The sequence below is a fragment of the Cynocephalus volans genome, chromosome 1 (assembly GCF_027409185.1).
Source record: "Cynocephalus volans isolate mCynVol1 chromosome 1, mCynVol1.pri, whole genome shotgun sequence".
Classification (NCBI taxonomy): domain Eukaryota; kingdom Metazoa; phylum Chordata; class Mammalia; order Dermoptera; family Cynocephalidae; genus Cynocephalus; species Cynocephalus volans.
Window position 1 is genome coordinate 301,945,330 of NC_084460.1, and position 19,523 is coordinate 301,964,852.

The 19,523-nt window shown below is 59.8% G+C and overlaps 2 protein-coding genes across 2 annotated transcripts; both read left to right on the forward strand.

Moving 5' to 3' along the window:
• The first annotated feature begins 3,841 nt into the window (after positions 1–3,841).
• DUSP28 (dual specificity phosphatase 28) lies at positions 3,842–5,629 on the forward strand. Its single transcript, XM_063092494.1, has 2 exons — positions 3,842–4,399; positions 4,827–5,629. Exons 1-2 carry the CDS (start codon positions 3,998–4,000, stop codon positions 4,968–4,970), a joined length of 546 nt encoding a protein of 181 aa, XP_062948564.1. The 5' UTR covers positions 3,842–3,997; the 3' UTR covers positions 4,971–5,629.
• Positions 5,630–9,035: 3,406 nt separating this feature from the next.
• Positions 9,036–19,092, forward strand: RNPEPL1 (arginyl aminopeptidase like 1). Its single transcript, XM_063098052.1, has 11 exons — positions 9,036–9,659; positions 12,905–13,045; positions 13,669–13,820; positions 14,163–14,279; positions 14,572–14,807; positions 14,976–15,089; positions 15,475–15,587; positions 15,929–16,037; positions 16,847–17,077; positions 17,158–17,300; positions 17,947–19,092. The coding sequence occupies exons 1-11, from the start codon at positions 9,117–9,119 to the stop codon at positions 18,256–18,258; spliced, it is 2,211 nt and encodes a 736-aa protein (XP_062954122.1). The 5' UTR covers positions 9,036–9,116; the 3' UTR covers positions 18,259–19,092.
• The last annotated feature ends 431 nt before the right edge of the window (positions 19,093–19,523 follow it).

Genomic DNA, 19,523 nt, shown 5'->3' on the forward strand with positions numbered 1-19,523 from the left:
TCTGACAATTTGGTCATTTGGTGAGATTAGCAAAAGAATTGTAAATACTAAAATGTGGCCAGAAGAGAAAAGGTATTCTGGAAACTTACAGAAACTTAAAGAAATCCAATACGAGGGCAGGCCCGTGGCTCGCTCGGGAGAGTGCGGCGCTGGTAGCACGGAGGCCTCGGGTTCGGATCCTATATAGGGATGGCCGGTTGGCTCACTAGCTGAGTGTGGTGCAGATGACACCGTGCCGAGGGTTGTGATCCCCTTACCGGTCAGGAAAAAAAAAAATCCAATATGACATGCTGAAATTCTGCTTATTCATAAAATGAATGCATCAACACTTAAATTAAGCAAAGATTAAAAAGATCTATTTCCACAAAAATTGATACAAGTGTCACTAAAGAATATGCTCTGAGTGTTTTTATAATAATATGTTAATATTCATAGAAAATATTTAAGAATATTAGTTTTAAAAGTTTTTGGTGCCATTGGTAAACTTGGTTAATTCAGCAAATTAATAATTTAGGAAACTAATCCTTAGAACGACTGGCTTTCAGCAAATTAGCTGCTTGTATTGAAAATTCAGTGAAAAATATTACGTGTTGGGGGAAAGGAGAATGACATTCCTTTTAAAATTCAGTTGAAGGCTTTGGAAAGTAAACAAAAGTCACTTAAAGTTGCAATCAAATTAGATGCAAGTAAGACACTTGTAAAAGATTGTGGGAAAAATTACTTTTTAAATGCCAAAAGGAGTCTCCTCAGATTGCTTCTCAAGTGCTTTTAAGTTCCCATAGAGAAAAGGAACTGAAACTGGAAGACACAGAAGGTGCTGTGTGCCACACTGAGCAGTGCCCATCAGTCGACCTCAGCTCAAGTCTATCATCAGAGTACACACATGAATCTACACCATATGTCTAAAGTTAAAATCCAGTGTTTAAAGTGATTGGGTAAATTTTTTTTTTTTTTTTTTTTTGGCTCTCCTGTTTTGAATGACTTTTTGGATTGACTAAATGATGGGTGCAAACTTTAGCATGTCTCAGAACTACATGGGGGACTTGGTAAAGCACAGCTGCTGGGCCCATCCCCAGTTTCTGATTCAGCAGGTCCCAGGTAGGCCTGAGAATTTGCATTCCTAACAAGTTCCCCAATGATGCTGATGCCACTGGAATGTGAACCCCACTTTGACAACCACAGGGCTACAACGTCATGTGCAGGTGGGAAGAGGGACAATGCTAGCACAGGACAGGAGGCGGAAACAGCAGGGCATTTTTAAGCAGGACAATGCAGTCACATGTGTGCTTTGAATCAGAGGCTTTCAGGCTGTTTTGCCTGGGACCTACAGTATGATCCCATTTTATACCATGAACCATTACAAACATAACTCAGAAAGAAAGGTACATGGGGCTGGCTAGTTAGCATCATTGGTTAGAGCGTGGTGGTGTAAGACCAGGTCAAGGATTCTGATTCCCTACTGGCTAACTGCCAAAAAGAAAAGCTAAAAAAAGCTCACCTCACCGTTAGAGGCACCCAAGTTCGGCTTATCTCTGCTCAGAAACAAGACTCATAAGTCCCAAATGTTGGTGCGAGGTGGGAAGCTCTATTCTGGCCTGAGGAGCCAGGCTAAAACTGTCTCCAAGCCTCAGGTTTTCAGAGGGGGTTATATAAGACGAAGAACAAAGGGAGAACTGTATTAAAAATGACATGGGGACGGGGGTCAGCGACTGTGTGCAGCTCAGCAGGTTTTAATCTTTGTGTTCTGTACCGTGAGGCCTGGAGTCAGACTTCTTGGGTCTGACTTTATCTCCTTCCCAAGACATCTGTAACCTCAAAGACAAACTGTTAGTGCTGTAAGTTACTGATATACAACCTTGCTTTATTACTCCTGCAAGCTGCAGTGATTATCCATTGTTCAGGCAGTATTCTTTCCTAGGCATTAAGTTCTAACATGGCTGCTGTTGTGCTAAAAATGTGTCATGCTCCATCAGTACTACATGCATGCACCCTAACATTTTTCATGTAAGCTATTATTTTCTGTACCATTTCATTAATTAATATAATGCTGATCAAGACCCACAAAATTGATATCATAACCCACATTAGTTATGAATTAGCATAACTTGCTAATGAAATCAAGACCAACACTTAGAAAAGTGCTGCTTTAGAAAACATTCAGGATACAATGTGGAAGGCTGGAAAGAAGGCTTCCCTTAGGAGGCTGGTGCCAAGTCCAGAAGAGAGAGAGAGGGCCACACTAGAAGCAACAATTGCGGTGGAGAGATACTTAGGATGACTTGGTCACCAATCCATTAGCTCAATGGGGTGGAGAAGAGTCAGGTATCAGGTAGAAGGCTTTGGGACAGAAAACCACCTCCAACCTACTCCAAAAATAAAAAGTGGCTTGTTGGCTCATGAAACAGGCCAGAAGTAGGAGGGACTTCAGGTTTGGTTTGATTCAGTGGCTCAACAATTTCTCCCATTGTTGGGAAAAATGCCAAAATAATTTTCACATAAGCCTGTTTTGTCCTTGAAGTAATATTTTGTCTTTGAAACAATATTTGCTTGTTGCACTAGTCTGGCCTCTGATCACTACTTGCATTTTTGGCTTCTGTAACAGAGCTTAGCTTGCTTATCTGCCTAGACCACATGAATTCCAGGAAATGAAACTTACTGCTATGCTAGCCTTGTAACTGGGTCACCTATAAAAACTTCACAAGACCTGAGCTCAGGGTCCAGATTTCCAAGCATTAGCTTATCTGGGTCCATCGGCATAATAAATACCTGGGTCTCCAACCTTCCAAATGTCAGTCGCTTCTTGCCAAGTCCGTTTCCACAAAACCATCTCCTGTGCTTTCTCCCAAGGCTGGCTTCCCCTTATGGCAATGCAAGTCAGAGGAGCCTTCCAAACTCCTCTCTCCTCATGGGTTCGTATTAGACACCAAGCCCATTTCCAAAGAAATCACAGGTGTATGGGCTTCACTAATTGAGGCGATTAGGGCCAGCTTCCAGAGATGGAGGCATGGAATCCCTACCTAATTATACGGCTTCCATGAGCTCTGGGTGAAAAGGGAATTCTATTCCCTCCCCATCCCAGCAAAGTAGGGAGTCCTTGAGAAATGGATGCTAATAAGGCCTCCATGGAGATGATGCGTGGACCTGCAGCCAGTAAGACCTGGTTGCACAAAGATAACTGAGTCTTTACGGCAAGAGGGAACTCCAGGTTGCGACAAAGACCTTACAGTCACCCATCATTGCTTGGTGGCTGCTGGAATGGAGAGAATCAAGATCACCCAGAGACTGTACAGGTACATTTAGTCAGATTGATTCAATCTGGAGTGGGGGGTTGGGTGTGGATATGGAGAATAGTTTCTGGTGGAATTGTTGCAAATCTTCAGTAAATAATGAAAATAAATCAGAAATGATTTTATCATCAGAACATAATTGAAACCGCAATGACTAAATGTTTGCAGAGCTGTGGGACAGTTGCTTTTCACTGAAACCGTTCCTTGGAAAATATGGGACATGAGAAAAATCGAGTGAAGAGGACATCTTAATTGGCAACTTCATGGACACTAAATGATATTACCTACATTTTTTAAAAGTTAACAGCGCTAAGCATATTAATAACTAAGAAAAATAAAAACGACAGAATACTGGCCTATGAAGAAATGGTGAAAAGCTAATGGTAAATGGTTTTATTTTATATGAACCGTATCTTACGATAAAAAGGAAAACAAAATGCAGAAATTACCACGGGCAGTTATTGGGCAGCAGATCACGAAAAGGAGTGAACGCAGAGCTGTCACGAAAGGCACCTCGGCCGTAGCGCAGCTGCAGGTCACGAGGAGCACGGGACACCGCGCAGCCCCTGGCCAGCACCCGCCAGCCGTGCCGTGCCCTGCCCGGTGACAGCTCTCCCAGCCCTGCCCTGCCCCGGGAACAGCTCACCCGGCCCCGCCCGCGCGGCGGCGGGCTCCAGGGCCCGAGGGTCGCCCTAGCGCCCGCGCAGGTCATGGGACCGGGCGCGCCCGGACACCGCCAGACCCCCGCGGCCGCCTCGCCCGCGCCGCCGCCGTTCGTGCGCGTGGCCCCCGCGCTCTTCCTTGGGAGCGCGCGCGCCGCGGGCGCGACGGAGCTGCTGGAGCGCGCGGGCGTCACGCTGTGCGTCAACGTCTCCCGCCGGCAGCCCGGTCCGCGCGCGCCCGGCGTGGCAGAGCTGCGCGTGCCCGTGCTGGACGACCCGGCCGAGGACCTGCTGGCACACCTGGAGCCCACCTGCGCCGCCATCGAGGCCGCGGTGCGTGCCGGTGGTACCTGCCTCGTCTACTGCAAGAACGGCCGCAGCCGCTCGGCCGCCGTCTGTACCGCCTACCTCATGCGGCACCGCGGCCTCAGCCTGGCGCGGGCCTTCCAGGTGCGCGGCTCGCCCGGGCGGGGCGAGCGTGGGACAGGCCGAGGCACTTCCGGGAGGGGCGGGTCTTCCGGGCGGGGCGACCTTCGGGACCGGGAGAGGCACTTCCGGGCCACGGAGCCCACCCTCAGAGGGGCAGGTTTGGGAACCCGAAGATGGACTTCCGGGTTAGCCGGGGGCCGTGCCTGGGGCGGGTTCTACGCCTAGGGCGGGGCGCGCTCGGGACCCGTCTGGGGGCGGGGCCATGCTCGGGAGGCATGGTCGGGGCGGGGCCATGCTCTGGAAGGGGGCGGGGCGGGGCCATGCTCTGGAAGGGGAGCGGGGCGGGGCCGCGGTCGGGGGCGGGGCCGCGCCTTCCTGCCGTGGGTGCTGCTTGTGGGCTGCGTGGGAAGCGCTGCGCACGCAGCCTGTAATTGGTCTCGTGTTGCAGATGGTGAAGAGCGCCCGCCCGGTAGCCGAACCCAATCCGGGTTTCTGGTGTCAGCTGCAGCAGTATGAGGAGATCCTCCAGGCCCAGTCCCGTGTGGCCGGGGAGCACTCCGCGGCGGCTCGTCCTAACAGCGGGAGACCGTGACCACGAGTGGGCCCTGGATGTTGGCCATGCAGGGTCCCCGGGAGAGAAGGGGTGTCGGTTCCTTGACAGGAGGCTGGGTTTTCCCCTCCTTCCTCACCGTGACCTCTTAAGCCTCATCGTCTTGAAACGCAGCTGCAGAGGGCCTGTCCCCTTTGATGGCAGTGCAGGGAGGCGTCCACAGCTGCCCGAGAGAGGCCGCCCCTCCCTACCTCTAGGCAGCCTCAGCTTGTTTGGCTTTGATCAGGAAAATCTAAACCACTGGAGGAGTTTTAGGTAGAAATTGAATGCAGGGAGAGGGGGAGGTAGGGGAATCACAGGACCCCGCGCTCGGATCCCAGCTGCCTGCGCTCTGGTGTCCCCTCCCCGGAGGACGCCCGCAGCCGCTGGCAGAGCCTCCTGCCGTCCAGCAGTCCACACCTGGCGGCACCTCCCGCACCTCTCCCGGGTCCCATCTCAGCACCGAACACGGGATCAGACACGGCCTCTCCTGCACATCCTGTGAGCTAAAGAATATCCTAGGAAATTAATCACCATCAGAACTCCTTCAATAATATAGTGGGGAAAGAGAAAAGGAAAATTTGGGTAATGTGTACGAATTACAAGTAGTACAGTCATTGGTTAATATATAGAAATGTATGCACACAAGCTAATGAGTAAAATACCGCAGCTGTTTCCTTTCCACTAGTCATTCCATGTTCCCTCTGCCCGCATCCAGTGCCTCAGCGAGCGGGTCGTGGGCTTCACCTGGTGGGGCGACTCCAGCCTTCGTTCCTGAAGGGCCTGGGCCCTGAATGGCCTGCCCGCATGGCTGCTTTGGCCTCCATTACCTGTACAGCATGACCTGGCCCCACTATGCACCACAGAGCTCCGGCTGCCCCCTTGAAAGTCGGGACCAGTCACCACCCATCAGAGCAGCCAATTTGCCTGATGCTTCCGTGGCCTCTGGATCCCACAATGGCTAGGTGGTGTCTTAGCCTCCGCCCAGTGGAGCATGGTTGTGTCACCTGGGAACAAAGACCTCTGACTGAGCAGAGCCCAAAGTTGCGGGGGATGGGAAGCACACATTTTGTGAGCAAGGCAGTGGGGTGTTAGTGAGAGGGGCCTTCCCCCTCCCTGTCCCTTGTGCTCCTGGACTTTGGTTTCTAGCTGTGACAGCATGACGCCATCCAGTGGTCACTGGTTCAGAGCATACACCACACCTTGTAGGTCTGTGCCCAGCCCTGCACAATGCCACTAGTTCAGATCCCTATATAGGGATGGCCGGTTTGCTCACTTGCAAGAGCGTGGTGCTGACAACACCAAGTCAAGGGTTAAGATCCCCTTACTGGTCATCTTTAGAAGAAAAAAAAAAGAGAGAGAGCTACAGCTGTCATCCCCACTTGGCAGGTAAGGCTACGTGCCTTGGATAGGCAAGCCTGGCAAACTGCCCAGTGGCGTCAGGAGTGGGCACCCAGGCCCTTTTCTACCCTGCATGCTGCGGCTTACCCCTGCTCACAGTGCTTCCGATAGGGATCTCAGCTGCCCTCTCTCACCTCAGGGCATGACCCACCCTCTGGCCTGCTAACCTGGCCCTGGGCGACAAGGGTGCAGGAGTGACAGGGTTAAAGGGCATCTGTGGGTCACATCAGACGCTTTTCATCATACCAGCTCCATTCTGAGAACCATCTAACCGCTGCTCCCACCAGAGGCCCAGTTCTCTCTAGGACCTCTGTACCAGGGACAATACAACCCCTGTCTGAACACGCTCCCCAGCCCTCTGAAGCCCTCCCATATGGTGCTCACCTCCTAGTACGTGAGGCCAGGGACGCACTCTGTCCCCTGGGGCCAGCGCATATGAATAGGAGGGGTGCCCCATTCATGTGTATTAGAAGGCTGGGATGTTGGTGGCTTGTCAAAGACACCTCACCCTGCCGTTGATCACCAAAAGGTTGGAGTGTGAAAATTCCTGTGGGAGAAACCCGGGACTCTGACAGTCCCGACTTCCAGGTTCCTCTCCCTGGGGTTAGGTTGGGGCGGGGACCCAGTCGGGACGGCTGGCCTCCTCCAGGGCCTCAGGTGTAATGCTGCATCCCTCCAGCAGGGGGCGCTCCAGGCAGGCTGCCCTGTCGGGGTTGGGCCCTGGGGTTGGGCGGGGAGCTGGGCGGTACTGAAGGTACCTGTGGGTTACACTTTGCACTAAACTGGTTCACAGCTCACAGGGTGCTTCCTGCACCTGCAGGGATGTCTGGGTGGCCTTTATACTGCAAAACATGTTTTTGCTCCAAGACTCGCTTGTGCTGGCTCCTTACGTGAACGTAGTTAGAAGCGCTCCCCCAGCCCACCCCTGGGAAGAGGTGCAACAGCTGCTCCTGCCAGCAGAGCTGCCCCACTCCACCCCTCCTGCGTGCAGAACTGGCCGCTGGGAGGGGCCCACGGCTCTCCAGGAGAGGGGGGATGAGACTCCTACCCCTGTTCCCCCCCACCCCCAGTCCAATTGTGGAGACTGCTAGAGCAACTGCTAGGCAGGCCAGGGTGGCAGGACGCCAAGCTCATGGCAGGAAGGGCAACAAGGCCCCTGATGTGAATTTACCCTGAAGGTGACCAGGGCAGGCTAGTGTGGCACCTCGTGTACAGATCTACCAATCCAGGGTGGGCTCTAGAGAGTCCAGTTGAACTGGGAGTACCATCTAAAACGGTCTGCCCTTGGCACCGTGGGGCCACCACCATGTTGGGCCATCTGAAAGCAGCCAGGTAGGATCACACACCAGTTCTCTCCCCTCTTAAGTCTTGGATGCAGGACTGACCCCCACCTACGAGTGACTGTATGAGCTATGGGGTTCCTGGGCACCCCAAAAGGGAGACTGTGTCCTCCCAGCTAAGAGGGCATGTGAGGACCCAAGGACCCAAGGGAAAACTGAAGCAGTGCCTCAGTGCCAGTAGTCTGTATCCATGAACATGCACGTCACCTCTCAGCCGTCCTTCCTACCCCACCCAACCACAGGGAAGGTGGGCAGATATGAACATGGGGTACAAGTGGGGAGACTGAGTCCAGACAGATTAAACAGCCCTCAGGGATGACATGCAGTCCAGAGTGGAGTCTGAGTCCAGCCCCACGCTTCGCCCCACCACGACCGAGCAGAGGAGCAAGGCATTCTAGGTTCCTAGATGTTTCCCCAGCCCCAAAAGAGCCTTTTCGCTGAGAGTCAGAATTCTTACCTGCTGTCAACAGCAACATCATGGTGGCCCATCTCATTCCAAAGCTTCTCCAACTAGGCAGCTCCTGCCAGACGTGAAGGACCCCTGCTGGTCTGCAGCCCTCCCCTCCTGGACAAGGACCGTGAACGGGCTCATCGTAGGGCGGCCTGCACCGGAATCTGGCCATCAGGAGTGGACCTGAGGGGCATCTCCAAAACCGTCGGGCCTCCTGGGCCCTGCCGGCCCTTCAGGCAGCACTCACTGTCCCACAGAACTTCCCGTGCTGATGGGCATGTCCCCTCTGTGCGGTGTCCATTCATCCCCGTCCCCCCGCCCATGCACACACAAACACACAGGGAGGCCTTGCAACGTGGCTAGTGCGACTAAGGGACCGAACTCTACGTGAATTTACTGGTTTATTTATTTCCTTTTCTTGGCGGCTGCCGGTGCAGGGATCGAACTCTGGACCCTGTGTTGTCAGCACCACCTGCGAGCCAGCCGGCCCCTAACTGCACTGAATTTAGACCTGAACAGCCCCACATGGCTAGTGGCTGCGGTATGTGACAGCACCGCGCCCACCACGCAGGCCACACGGCTCGACTCGCGGGGAAGTGCGTGGGGGGGATCGTGAGCATCGTCCCCGGGGCCCGCGGCCCCCGAGGGGACGGGTAACACCGAGCTCCTGACCGCACGCTCTCCGGACGCACAGACCGCGCCGCGTCCCGGCGATCCCGCCTCCTGGGGTCACCGCGGCCCCGGCCCCGGCCCCGGGCCCTCCCCGCCTGGCGCACAGCGCCCCCGGCGGCGGCCGAGCGGAGCCCGAGCGGGGCGGCGCGCGGCACGGGGCCGGGCCGGGCGGCTCCCGGCGCGACTTCCTGTTGTGCCCGCGCCCCGCCGCCGCCCGGCGCCCCTCGCCCGCTCCCCGCGGCCCGGCGCGGCCGCCGCCCATGGATTTCACCCAGCGGCGGGGCCATGGCGGCGCAGTGCTGCTGCCGCAAGGCGCCCGGCGCCCAGGCCGCGCCCGCCCGCCCGCCGCCCGCGCCGCCGCCCGCCCTGGACGTGGCCTCGGCCTCCAGCGCGCAGCTCTTCCGCCTCCGCCACCTGCAGCTGGGCCTGGAGCTGCGGCCCGAGGCGCGCGAGCTGGCCGGCTGCCTGGTGCTCGAGCTGTGCGCGCTGCGGCCCGCGCCCCGCGCGCTCGTGCTCGACGCGCACCCGGCCCTGCGCCTGCACTCGGCCGCCTTCCGCCGCGCCCCCGCCGCCGCCGCCGCCCCCGCCGAGCCGCCCTGCGCCTTCGCCTTCCCCGGACCCGGACCCGGGCCCGGGCCCGCGCCGCCGCCCCCGCTGCCCGCCTTCCCCGAGGCGCCCGGCACCGAGCGCGCCTGCTGCCCGCTGGCCTTCAGGGTGGATCCGTTCACCGACTACGGCTCTTCGCTCACCGTCACGCTGCCGCCCGAGCTGCAGGCGCACCAGCCCTTCCAGGTCATCCTGCGCTACACCTCCACCGACGCCCCCGCCGTGAGTCCGGGTGGGCGGGGACAGCCCGGCCCCAGACGGTAGTCCAGGCGCCCTCCCGACTCCTAGCTGTTGCTCGTGAGCCCTTGGGAGCCCTGGGTAGAGCCCCGGGTCCTGGCCCCGTAGGCAGCGAGCACGGGGACAGCGCGTCACCTCCCACTCAGGTGTCCTGTCCCTGCCTGGGGACAAGAGCAGCTTGTGGTGGGCACCTGCCGAGCCATACGTGTGCTAGAGCCTGGCATAGAGGAGTGGGCCGGGTTGACAGATGCCAGAGGGCCTGTTCTCCGGAGGTGGAATGAGGGACAGGCAGATCTGATGGCAGCAGAGAGGGCCGTGCAGGCTCCCTCCTGTGCTGCTTTGGACTCCCTTGGCCAGGACTGGTGGGGAGCTGAGGCGGATGGGCTCCACACCCCAAAACACAGACACACAGGAAGGGCTTTGGATACGGGGTACGCACCATCCTAGGTGCCCTGCTAGAAAGGCCAGTGGCCCGGGTCAGGCACCATGGCTTGAGCCCCCGACACACACACCACCACCTCTGCTGCTGGTGGGGCTTGCAGGATGGAGCAGGCTTTTCATTCCCACAACATGATGCTCAAGCCAATCTCTGGGTAGCATGGACAGCACACACGCGACAGCCAACATACATACACAACACGCACACGGCTCTGGAGGCCCTGGGAGGTTCCATCTGTCACTGCCTGTGGCACACAAATTGACAGGGTAGTGTAGAGGCGCCAGGTGGGGGGCCCCTGCGTGACATCTGGACAGGAAGAGCACAGACCAGATGCACACCTGTGGGCTTCCTGCACATTTCCCAGGAGCCCTGAGCACGGCCTGCCACCTCACCCTCTTCCTGGAACCCTGTGGGTGTGCTGGCCGCTGGCCTGCCGGGCTTAGCTCTTAATGCCTGCTGTGGTACTCTGGGGCTCTGACAGGTGGCAGGTGTGTCCCACCATGATGGGTGAGAACTAGGAACGGGTTCCTTCCTGGCCTTGACCTGTGAACTTGGAGCCTGTGTGTCTGCTGCACACAAGACCATGGCCAGCACAGTGGTGGGACCAGGGCCCTCACAAGCCACTGAGGACAGAACCTGGGGAGCAAGGTGGCCATTGTCCCTGGGCTTCCCAAGCTTGTTCAGTGGCCTTTGGGTGCTCCAGGCAGGGAGAGGCACTGTGGCCCCCACAGACTGGTTCCAGGGTTGGTTGGGACAAAGAGCCTGGCCCAGGCTGCAAGCTGGCCCCTTGCAGAAGGCAGAGCGTTTGGCCTCTAACTGTGGGTGCCCCCCAGGACATGTGAGTACTGTGGGCTCAGGGCCTTCACGTGGCGACCCCTTCTTTTCCTGGCCGCTCCAGGGACTTGGCCCAAATCCGCCTGTCCCTGCTGCAGATGGAGATGCAGCAGGAGATCTCTGGGCTCCCTCGGAGGCCCTGCCAGCAGACCCAAACTTCCAGAGGCAGTTTGTGGGTGCTGAAGAATCAGGGCCCATGCCCCCTGTGCCCCATTCCTGCACCCCACCCCACCCCACCCCGAACAGCTTTATTTCTGCCCTGCAGTGTGGAGTCCCTAGGCCCGTTCCTTCTCCGCCAGCCCGTCAGCCACTGTGTCCCGGGTGCCTAAGATGGGCTGGCAGAAAGGGAATGGGGCAGGGCCCAGCCTGTCGGGGGAGGTCTGCCCCAGCCCCTCGCTCCACTGGTCTCTGGGGAGACAGCCATCCCACCAAAGCTGAGGGGTGGACGTGTGGGCGGGGGAGAGGAGGTGCAGCAGTGGAGCAGGTGCAGGAGGGGACGGTGGGGGCAAAGGGCAGTTGGGGGACCAAGGGGGCCTGTCCCCCTGGTGTGGGCCGAGGACGACCTGCAGCAGGATCCACTGCAGGGAGTCTCTTTGATACAGATTCCTGGGTCCTGACCTGTGGAGTCCAGAGTTCTGGGGCAGCCCCAGGGCTCAGCAGGAAAGGAAAACAGCCCTGTGGGTGTGCTGCAGTGAGGGGACAGGGACAGGGCAGCCAAGGGAAAGTTTTGAAGAGGTCCACAAGTGCTGGCAGGGGCCTGGCTGGGTCTGCAGGGGAGGTAACCCCTCCTGAGTCTAGGGTCTGCAGGGAGGCAGCCCTACCGGGTCTGGGATCCGCAGTCCCCACAGTGGCTGTCAGCTGTGGATTCCAGGCTTACCCACCTTTGGAGGAGTGTCAGGGGCGTGTCTTCCATTTGTGGTCCTGGGAGGACCCATGTGTACTGGTCACTGAAGTGGACAAGGAATAGGGAGGGTGAGGGTTAGCTGCAGGGCAGGTTCAGGACCACAGTGACATGGCTGCAGTTGGGAAAGAGTCCCCCTCCCGTAGTCTGAGCTGACCCTGTTGGAGAGACCAGACGCTTGGTGAGAGATGAGACCAGGGAGGCAGGAGGACACAGAGGGACAGGGGTCTCAGCGTCTGGGAGCAAGAAAAGTCTCAGCTCACCTGCCAGCATTGGTACGTGTGAGAAGTTGGCCAAGTGGGGACCTTGGTCCTGAAGGCGGCAGGAGAGCGGGCACCGGCCCTCAGGGAGCACGCACATTCCACAGTGCTCCACCGCAGCCCCTGGACACCACCCCCAGCGGCCCTCCCCATGGCCACAGCGGTCCTCTTGGAGCTTCATGCCTGGCCTCCATTCACTTCCCACCGTCTCCTGGCCTAGAACCTGTCCCCCATGTGGTCCTCCTGGTGAGGCTGCCCCGTCCAGGGTTGGCCCTGGGCTCAGGCTTGCTTGCTCCCTGCCAGCGTGGGTGAGCGTCATGAAGCTCTGGTTTTCCCATTTCCACGTCCCTGGCTCCTTTTCCTGGCAAAGATCAGATTGGCTGCCAGCCTGTGGGAATTTGGACTTGAGGAGTTCTGACTGTGCCTCAGTTTCCCTTTGGAAGCCTGGATAATACCATGCTGAGCTTTTTCCTTTTTTTGTCCTGGCATGGACTGGGAGATTCCCTGGGCTGGTTCCCCAAAGCCTGGGTCCTGCCTGGAGCAGGGGCTGGCTGTGGTGATGTAGCACAGGCCACGCTCTGGGTCAGCTGCCCTCGATGTCCCTGCCCAGGGGAGGGACTGAGGGCACCAGGTGGGCAAGTGAAGGCCACAGGCACGGCTGCTCACCCTGAACGAGCCCAGTGAGACCATCGGTGTTGGGCCACAGAGCCTCGCTGCCCTGCTGCTGCCCTCGAGGCTCCAGGCCTAGAGCTGTGAGCTGGTGACTGTCTGCTGACCCAGCTCCCCCTGCCCGCAGATCTGGTGGCTCGACCCAGAGCTGACCTACGGCAATGCCAAGCCCTTCGTCTTCACCCAGGGCCACTCCGTGTGCAACCGCTCCTTCTTCCCGTGCTTTGACACACCCGCCGTGAAGTGCACCTACTCAGCCGTTGTCAAGGTCAGGGTCCACCGGCCTCCCTCCCTGTCCCTGCGCCAACCTGGCGCACCTCCACCTGCTCCGGGTGCTACCTGGAGACTGAGCCCACCAGCCTGGCCAGGCAGAGCTGCGCATGCCCACTCCTCTCCTCACTGTTGCCCAATTGTCCTGGAAGGAGCCCACCCTCCTCATGGGGCCAGGGCTGCCACAGATGGCCTGACTGGGTCGGGGTGCTGGACCCAGGATGAGGCCCCAGTGGGGATATAGGAGGCCCTGACAAGGGGGCTCCAGACGGAGTTGCTGGATCTCTGGTGGGGACCGAGGGTCACTGGGCTCAAGTTTTGCAGCCCCTCCCCCTCCGACTGCAGCAGATTTGCAGGCTGGGAGCGTGGGAATGCAGCATAGCATGGGGGCTCTTTGCTGGGATGAGAGGTTCTCTGGCAACGATGAGGTTCCCTGACCCAGGTCGTGAGCTTCCTGATGGCGGGTGTGGGGTTCCCTATCAGATGTGGATGTGGGGCTTCCTACACGGATATAGGGCTTACTGACAAGGGCATGGGGTGCCCCATCAAAGCTGCAGTTCCCGGCCCTGGATGTGGGTGCCTGATGAGGGGCGCCTGGTCCTCAGTCCAGCCTCCTCGCAGGCCCCATCAGGGGTGCAGGTGCTGATGAGCGCCACCCAGAGTGCGTACGTGGAGGAGGAGGGCGTCTACCGCTTCCACATGGAGCACCCTGTGCCCGCCTACCTCGTGGCCCTTGTGGCCGGAGATCTCAAGCCGGCAGACATCGGGCCCAGGTAGACCCAGGGCCACCCTGCCAGGCCGTCCTCACCCCACCTGCCCTCAGATGGTCATGCCCAGCGCCCTGACCCAGTCCCTGTCCTCACTGCCATGACCACACCGCAGACTGGCACACCCTCTCGCCCTCATGGGTTCCTTCGACCCAGAGACAAAATGGGCCAAGCGGCACCTCAGAAGCAACCCGCCCCTGCTGGGGAAGGGCCAGCGAGGCGGGGTGGCGGGCTGCGGGCTGGGCAGCCGGCCAGGCGGGGCGAGGCATGGGTGTTATTGGAGCTCCCGAGGCAGAGGAGGGCCTGGTGGGGCTGGCCAGCCTCTGCTCACTGTCCAACCTGTGCCAGGAGCCGCGTGTGGGCCGAGCCATGCCTCCTGCCCACGGCCACCAGCAAGCTGTCGGGCGCGGTGGAGCAGTGGCTGAGCGCGGCCGAGCGGCTGTACGGGCCATACTTGTGGGGCAGGTATGTCCTGTGGTACTGGGGACAGGGTACTGGTGTCCCTTGGGAGCCCAGCTGGCTGGAAGAGGGAGTCAGAGGGCAAGTCCCCACTGCCCAGAGGAGCAAACGGGGCCTAGAGGGGGAGGCCCCTGTCCAACCTCTGGGGCGCCCTGTCCCCGCATCCCTGGAGGGGGGACGGGATGCTCCCTGCAGGGGCTGGGCTGCTCCCCCAGGTGGAGGGTGAGGTGTGGGCGTGCTGGGACAGGAGCCGAGCCCCTCGGCCGGCCTCTCACCGCCCGTCCGCCGGCACACACAGGTACGACATCGTCTTCCTACCCCCGTCTTTCCCCATCGTGGCCATGGAGAACCCCTGCCTCACTTTCATCATCTGCTCCATCCTGGAGAGCGACGAGTTCCTGGTCATCGACGTCATCCATGAGGTGGCCCACAGCTGGTTCGGCAACGCCGTCACCAATGCCACGTGGGAGGAGATGTGGCTGAGCGAGGGCCTGGCCACCTACGCCCAGCGCCGCATCACCACGGAGACCTACGGTACTGCCATGGCCAGCGGCCTCCGGGCTGTGGTTGCCCACTGTGCCTGCCTGGCCTTCCCCTCGGGCCAGTTCTGCAGTGCAGGGAGCAGCCAGGGCGGCACCATGGCACCTGCCACATGTGCTCAGCCTCCACCCACCTGTCCCCTGCCTCTCTGACCCCGTCCAGGTGCTGCCTTCACCTGTCTGGAGACAGCCTTCCGCCTGGATGCCCTGCACAGGCAGATGAAACTTCTTGGAGAGGACAGTCCAGTCAGCAAGCTGCAGGTCAAGCTGGAGCCAGGTACCCTCGCCCCCTGGGACCCCTGTGGATGTCACCTCAGGGCCTCCTTGCCTGCCCTTCCCTTGCTCTGGATGGAGCTGCTCTGTCTCCCACTGTGGGTGGATCCCCACCATGCCCACTGGTGCTCCTAGCCAAAGGCAGGCCTCCCCATGCTGCTGCCCCCAGGGGCTCTGGCACAGGTCATGTGGCATGTGGGCCCTCAGTCTCCCTCGAGGCCCCCAGGCAGGTCAGGCTTGTCACTGTACTCCAGGGTGTCAGCACGCCTCTGGACATGGGAGGGACAGTGCCCCTTGGCCCCTCCTGCTCCTTGGCACCTGACCACTGCCCCTTCCCCATGGGCCATAGGCGGGTCCATCCCAGCCCACACATGGCGTTCCCCTTGCAGGAGTGAATCCCAGCCACCTAATGAACCTGTTCACCTACGAGAAGGGCTACTGTTTTGTGTACTACCTGTCCCAGCTCTGCGGAGACCCCCAGCGCTTTGATGACTTTCTCCGAGTGAGCAGCCCCCTCCCCAACACGGTTTCTGTCACCTCCTACCTCAAGCCCCTCCCCAGCTCACTGCCCTTCTCTCCAGGTGGTGGGGTCAGTGGGCACCTGGGACCTGGCCTGCTGGTGTGCCACCTCTTCCCTCTCCTGCCTCCAGTTTTGGCCACTCAGCAGGGCCTGTGGGATGGGGTGGCTGCCTCCTCTGTGCCCACCTGCCCCCTGCCTTCGTGCCGGCCCTGTGCCAGGCACGCCCCACGGTGCACACCCCCAAATGCTGTGCAGGCCCCGGCTCCTGTGGCGGCCACGGCACACCGCCCTCTGGCCTGCTGAGGCCTTGCCCTGCCACACAGGCCTACGTGGAGAAATACAAGTTCACCAGCGTGGTAGCCCAGGACCTGCTGGACTCCTTCCTGAGCTTCTTCCCAGAGCTAAAGGAGCAGAGTGTGGACTGCCGGGCAGGTGAGGCTGTCCCCGCCCCGCTACGGGCCCAGGAAATGGAGGGGTGGGGGTGGCAAGCAGCCTCTGCTGCCCGAGGTGCCGGCTCTGCCTAGAGGAAAGCCCCAGCGGCTCAGCGTCCTGGCTGGGACACCAGGAGAGCAGACTGGAAGGTGTGCTTCCCAGCCTGACGGGGCCCAGGGGCCTTCCCGGAGGAGGTGGCACTTAGGCTAAGCAGACTGAGTTAGGCAGTCGCAGGAAGGGGACCTGGGGCAGGGGCGGAGGAAGTGCCCTGCAGCTGGCTGAGTCCACTTAGCTCTGGTTGTGTGACACACATGAGGGCATCCCTGAGGGTCTGAGGGTTTAGGGTTCAAGGAAGGGACTGGGAGAGTCTGACATCTAGAGAATGGCTTGAATTTGCTGGAGGGCAGTGAGGTGTGGCTGGCAGTTCTGGGCATGATGACCCTAAGTTTCCAAAGGCACAGTAAGTGGACCAAGGGTTTTGGGAACAGGATGGGCAGAGCCTTCTCCCACAGCTGCCTGGTGCTACCACTTTAAAGCAAGAACATCATCTCGTGAGCGCTGAGGTTGGGTTTAAAGTGCTTGATTGCCCAGGACAGGCATGGTGGGGGATCCTTCAGTCACCAAGCCGAGCCCTTCTGGCCTCCCCATGCCCTGTCACAGAAGCGCCTCCGGTGGCTTTACATGGCAGGCGCTATCTGGAGCTGACCCTGGCCTCCCTGATCTGCCCATGCTCCTGGGGCGTCCTGGGCAGGCTGCTTGGGTGTCCCCTTCCCAGCCCAGTGGGGACCCAGGATTGCTCCTCCTCACAGGGCTGGAGTTTGAGCGCTGGCTCAATGCCACGGGCCCACCGCTGGCCGAGCCAGACCTGTCTCAGGGATCCAGCCTGACCCGGCCTGTGGAGGCCCTTTTCCAACTGTGGACTGCGGAGCCCCTGGACCAGGCAGCCGCCTCGGCCAGTGTCATCGACATCTCCAAGTGGAGGACCTTCCAGACGGCGCTCTTCCTGGATCGGCTCCTGGATGGGTCCCCGCTGCCCCAGGGTGGGTCCTGCAGCTGATGGGGGTGGTCCAGGGGAGGGGATGGGCTCCAGCATGGCCCTGACCTGCCCACCACCCCGCAGAGGTGGTGATGAGTCTGTCCAAGTGCTACTCCTCCCTGCTGGACTCCATGAACGCCGAGATCCGCATCCGCTGGCTGCAGATCGTGGTCCGCAACGACTACTATCCTGACCTCCACAGGGTCCGGCGCTTTCTGGAGAGCCAGGTGCGGCCACCAGCCTGGGGTCCTGGCCTGGGGGCTGGCCTCGCCTTGGAGGCCAGGGACATCCCCATCTCTACCGACAGCATCCTAGTCTCTCCAGTCTGACCACTCAGGGCAGGCCAGGCACATTCTGGAAAATGGCGTGGAAAAGACTTGAGGTCTGGGTTGGGAAGCAGGGGTACAATCCAGGTCAGAAGGGCACAGGGTCAAGGTCAAGCAGGGGCATGATCCAGGTCAGAAGGGCATGGGGTTTAGCCCTTGGAGAGGACATGGAGGGGACGAGCTGGAGCAGGAGTCTGGGGGTCTCCACCCACGTCAGCCATGAGCCTGTCAGGCCCTGGGCCTGCAGACATTCTGCTTCCAGGTCTGGGCCCAGGGGGCATCTGAGCCCCTCAGACAGAGGCTGGGGTCCCGAGCCTACGGGCTCTGGCTTCCCTGTTGCTGTCCGTGGCTCATCCTGCCTAAGCTCCCTGGAGACGGGGCCTCCATAGATGTCCTGTGCTGGCAGGGCAGGGGTGGGAAGCTCATGGTGGGGCTTGCAGCCAGGTGAGTCCAGGCAGGCCCAGGATAGGAGGGCTGTCCAGCTGTGCTGGCTGGGCGGGTTGGCCCTGGGAGCCTGCCCTGCTGACCAAGTGCCCTTGCCTCCCAGATGTCGCGCATGTATACCATCCCGCTGTATGAGGACCTCTGCACCGGTGCCCTCAAGTCCTTTGCACTGGAGGTCTTCTACCAGACGCAGGGCCGGCTGCACCCCAACCTGCGCAGGACCATCCAGCAGATCCTGTCCCAGGGCCTGGGCCCCAATGCAGAGCCCAGTGCGGAGGCCAGCGCAGAGCCCAGCACAGAGCTAGCTGGTGATGGAGCAGATGCAGATACAGACTCTGACTCACCGGCCCTGCTGCTTGGGGATGAGGCCCCCAGCAGTACCATTTCTCTCAGGGACGTCAACGTGTCCGCCTAGCCTTGTTGGTGGGCTGACCCTCGACCTCCCAGACACCACAATTGTGCCTTCTGTGGTCCGGGCCTGCCATGACTGCACCTTGGCTGTGGCCACGAGCTCCACCCGGGCCCAAGAGCCCTTCCCATGGGCTCTCTCAGGCAGGGGCATGGGGAGAGGGACCTCCTCATGTCCAGCAGAGGCCCATGGGCCTGGGCCCCCTCAGCTCTCTTGCACTGCAGGCCCTGGGGCCAGCCCGTACACACCACGCCTCCTGTCTCAACACTGACGGCTGTGCCTCGCCCTGGATGCCAGCACCTGCTGGATGCTGCCCCTGGGGGCAACAGTCTCAGCAGTCCCATGGCCACCACCACACCGTGCCTTATGTCTTCCAGGAGGCCCAGGCTGCAGTGTCCTTGGTGCATGCCTCCTTGCAGGGTTCTGAGCCGTCCCCTCCCACAGAACCCTGCACCCCACCCCCAGGGTTGGCAGCCTTAGCCCCTGGCAGAGGGAAAAGGACACAAATATTCCTTTGTTGTGGGGCAGGGGACACAAAGAGGATGGACATATCTGGGGAGGGCCTCCCAGGCCCACAGAAAGCCTTAGCCCCTCAGGACACGGGGTCCCAGGATCCAGGAAGAGTGTGGGGACAGGATGGCCTGTCTGTTGTGGCTGCCTGGGGGGTGGGAGGTGCAGGTGCGCAGCAGTGCCCCAGGAAAGGAAAGGAAGGTGGGGCCCGTGCTCCTTTAGGCCCACCGTGCTGGGGTGTGCAGCCAGGTCCTGGGGTCTCCAGCCTGGGGCTGCTATAATGGGGTATCATGGTGATTGTCCCATTAAACCTCCACTCTACAAACCTGACCTCCTTGTCCTCTTGTCCTCTGCATCCGCCTGGCTGCCTGGGATGGGACTGGCCTGCCAGGGGCTTGGGGCCAAGAGATGGTCAGGAGCTGTTCCTAAGCTGGTCCCAACCCCTCACATAGGCAGGCCCCTGATAGCAGGCACCCGCCCCCCCCACCTCAGCAGCGGGCTCCCCTTGCCCTCCTCAGCTCCTGGGCCTGAGCACGGCCTCCTCTGGACCCCTTGCCGAGGCCACTTGTCACACCTTCACGCTGGACCTTCTCCTCTGTGACTTTGGCCAAATCCCATCCTAAACTGGAGTCTGAAGAGGCACGGGTGGCAGGGAGGAGTTTGGTCTTGGGTGCCAGGTGGGGGTGGATGGGATCAATGTTCCCGTGACAAAGGGCAGTGTCCATTCTCACAGGGTGGTGGATGGCACCGCTCTTCCTGGT

Bases quoted from the DNA above. Each gene is read 5' to 3' on its own strand.
- DUSP28 (XM_063092494.1), top strand. From the start codon at position 3,998: ATGGGACCGGGCGCGCCCGGACACCGCCAGACCCCCGCGGCCGCCTCG. The intron at 4,400-4,826 runs GTGCGCGGCTCG...CTCGTGTTGCAG, and splicing joins GCCTGGCGCGGGCCTTCCAG to ATGGTGAAGAGCGCCCGCCC.
- RNPEPL1 (XM_063098052.1), top strand. From the start codon at position 9,117: ATGGCGGCGCAGTGCTGCTGCCGCAAGGCGCCCGGCGCCCAGGCCGCG. The intron at 9,660-12,904 runs GTGAGTCCGGGT...CCCTGCCCGCAG, and splicing joins CCTCCACCGACGCCCCCGCC to ATCTGGTGGCTCGACCCAGA. The intron at 14,808-14,975 runs GTACTGCCATGG...GACCCCGTCCAG, and splicing joins CATCACCACGGAGACCTACG to GTGCTGCCTTCACCTGTCTG.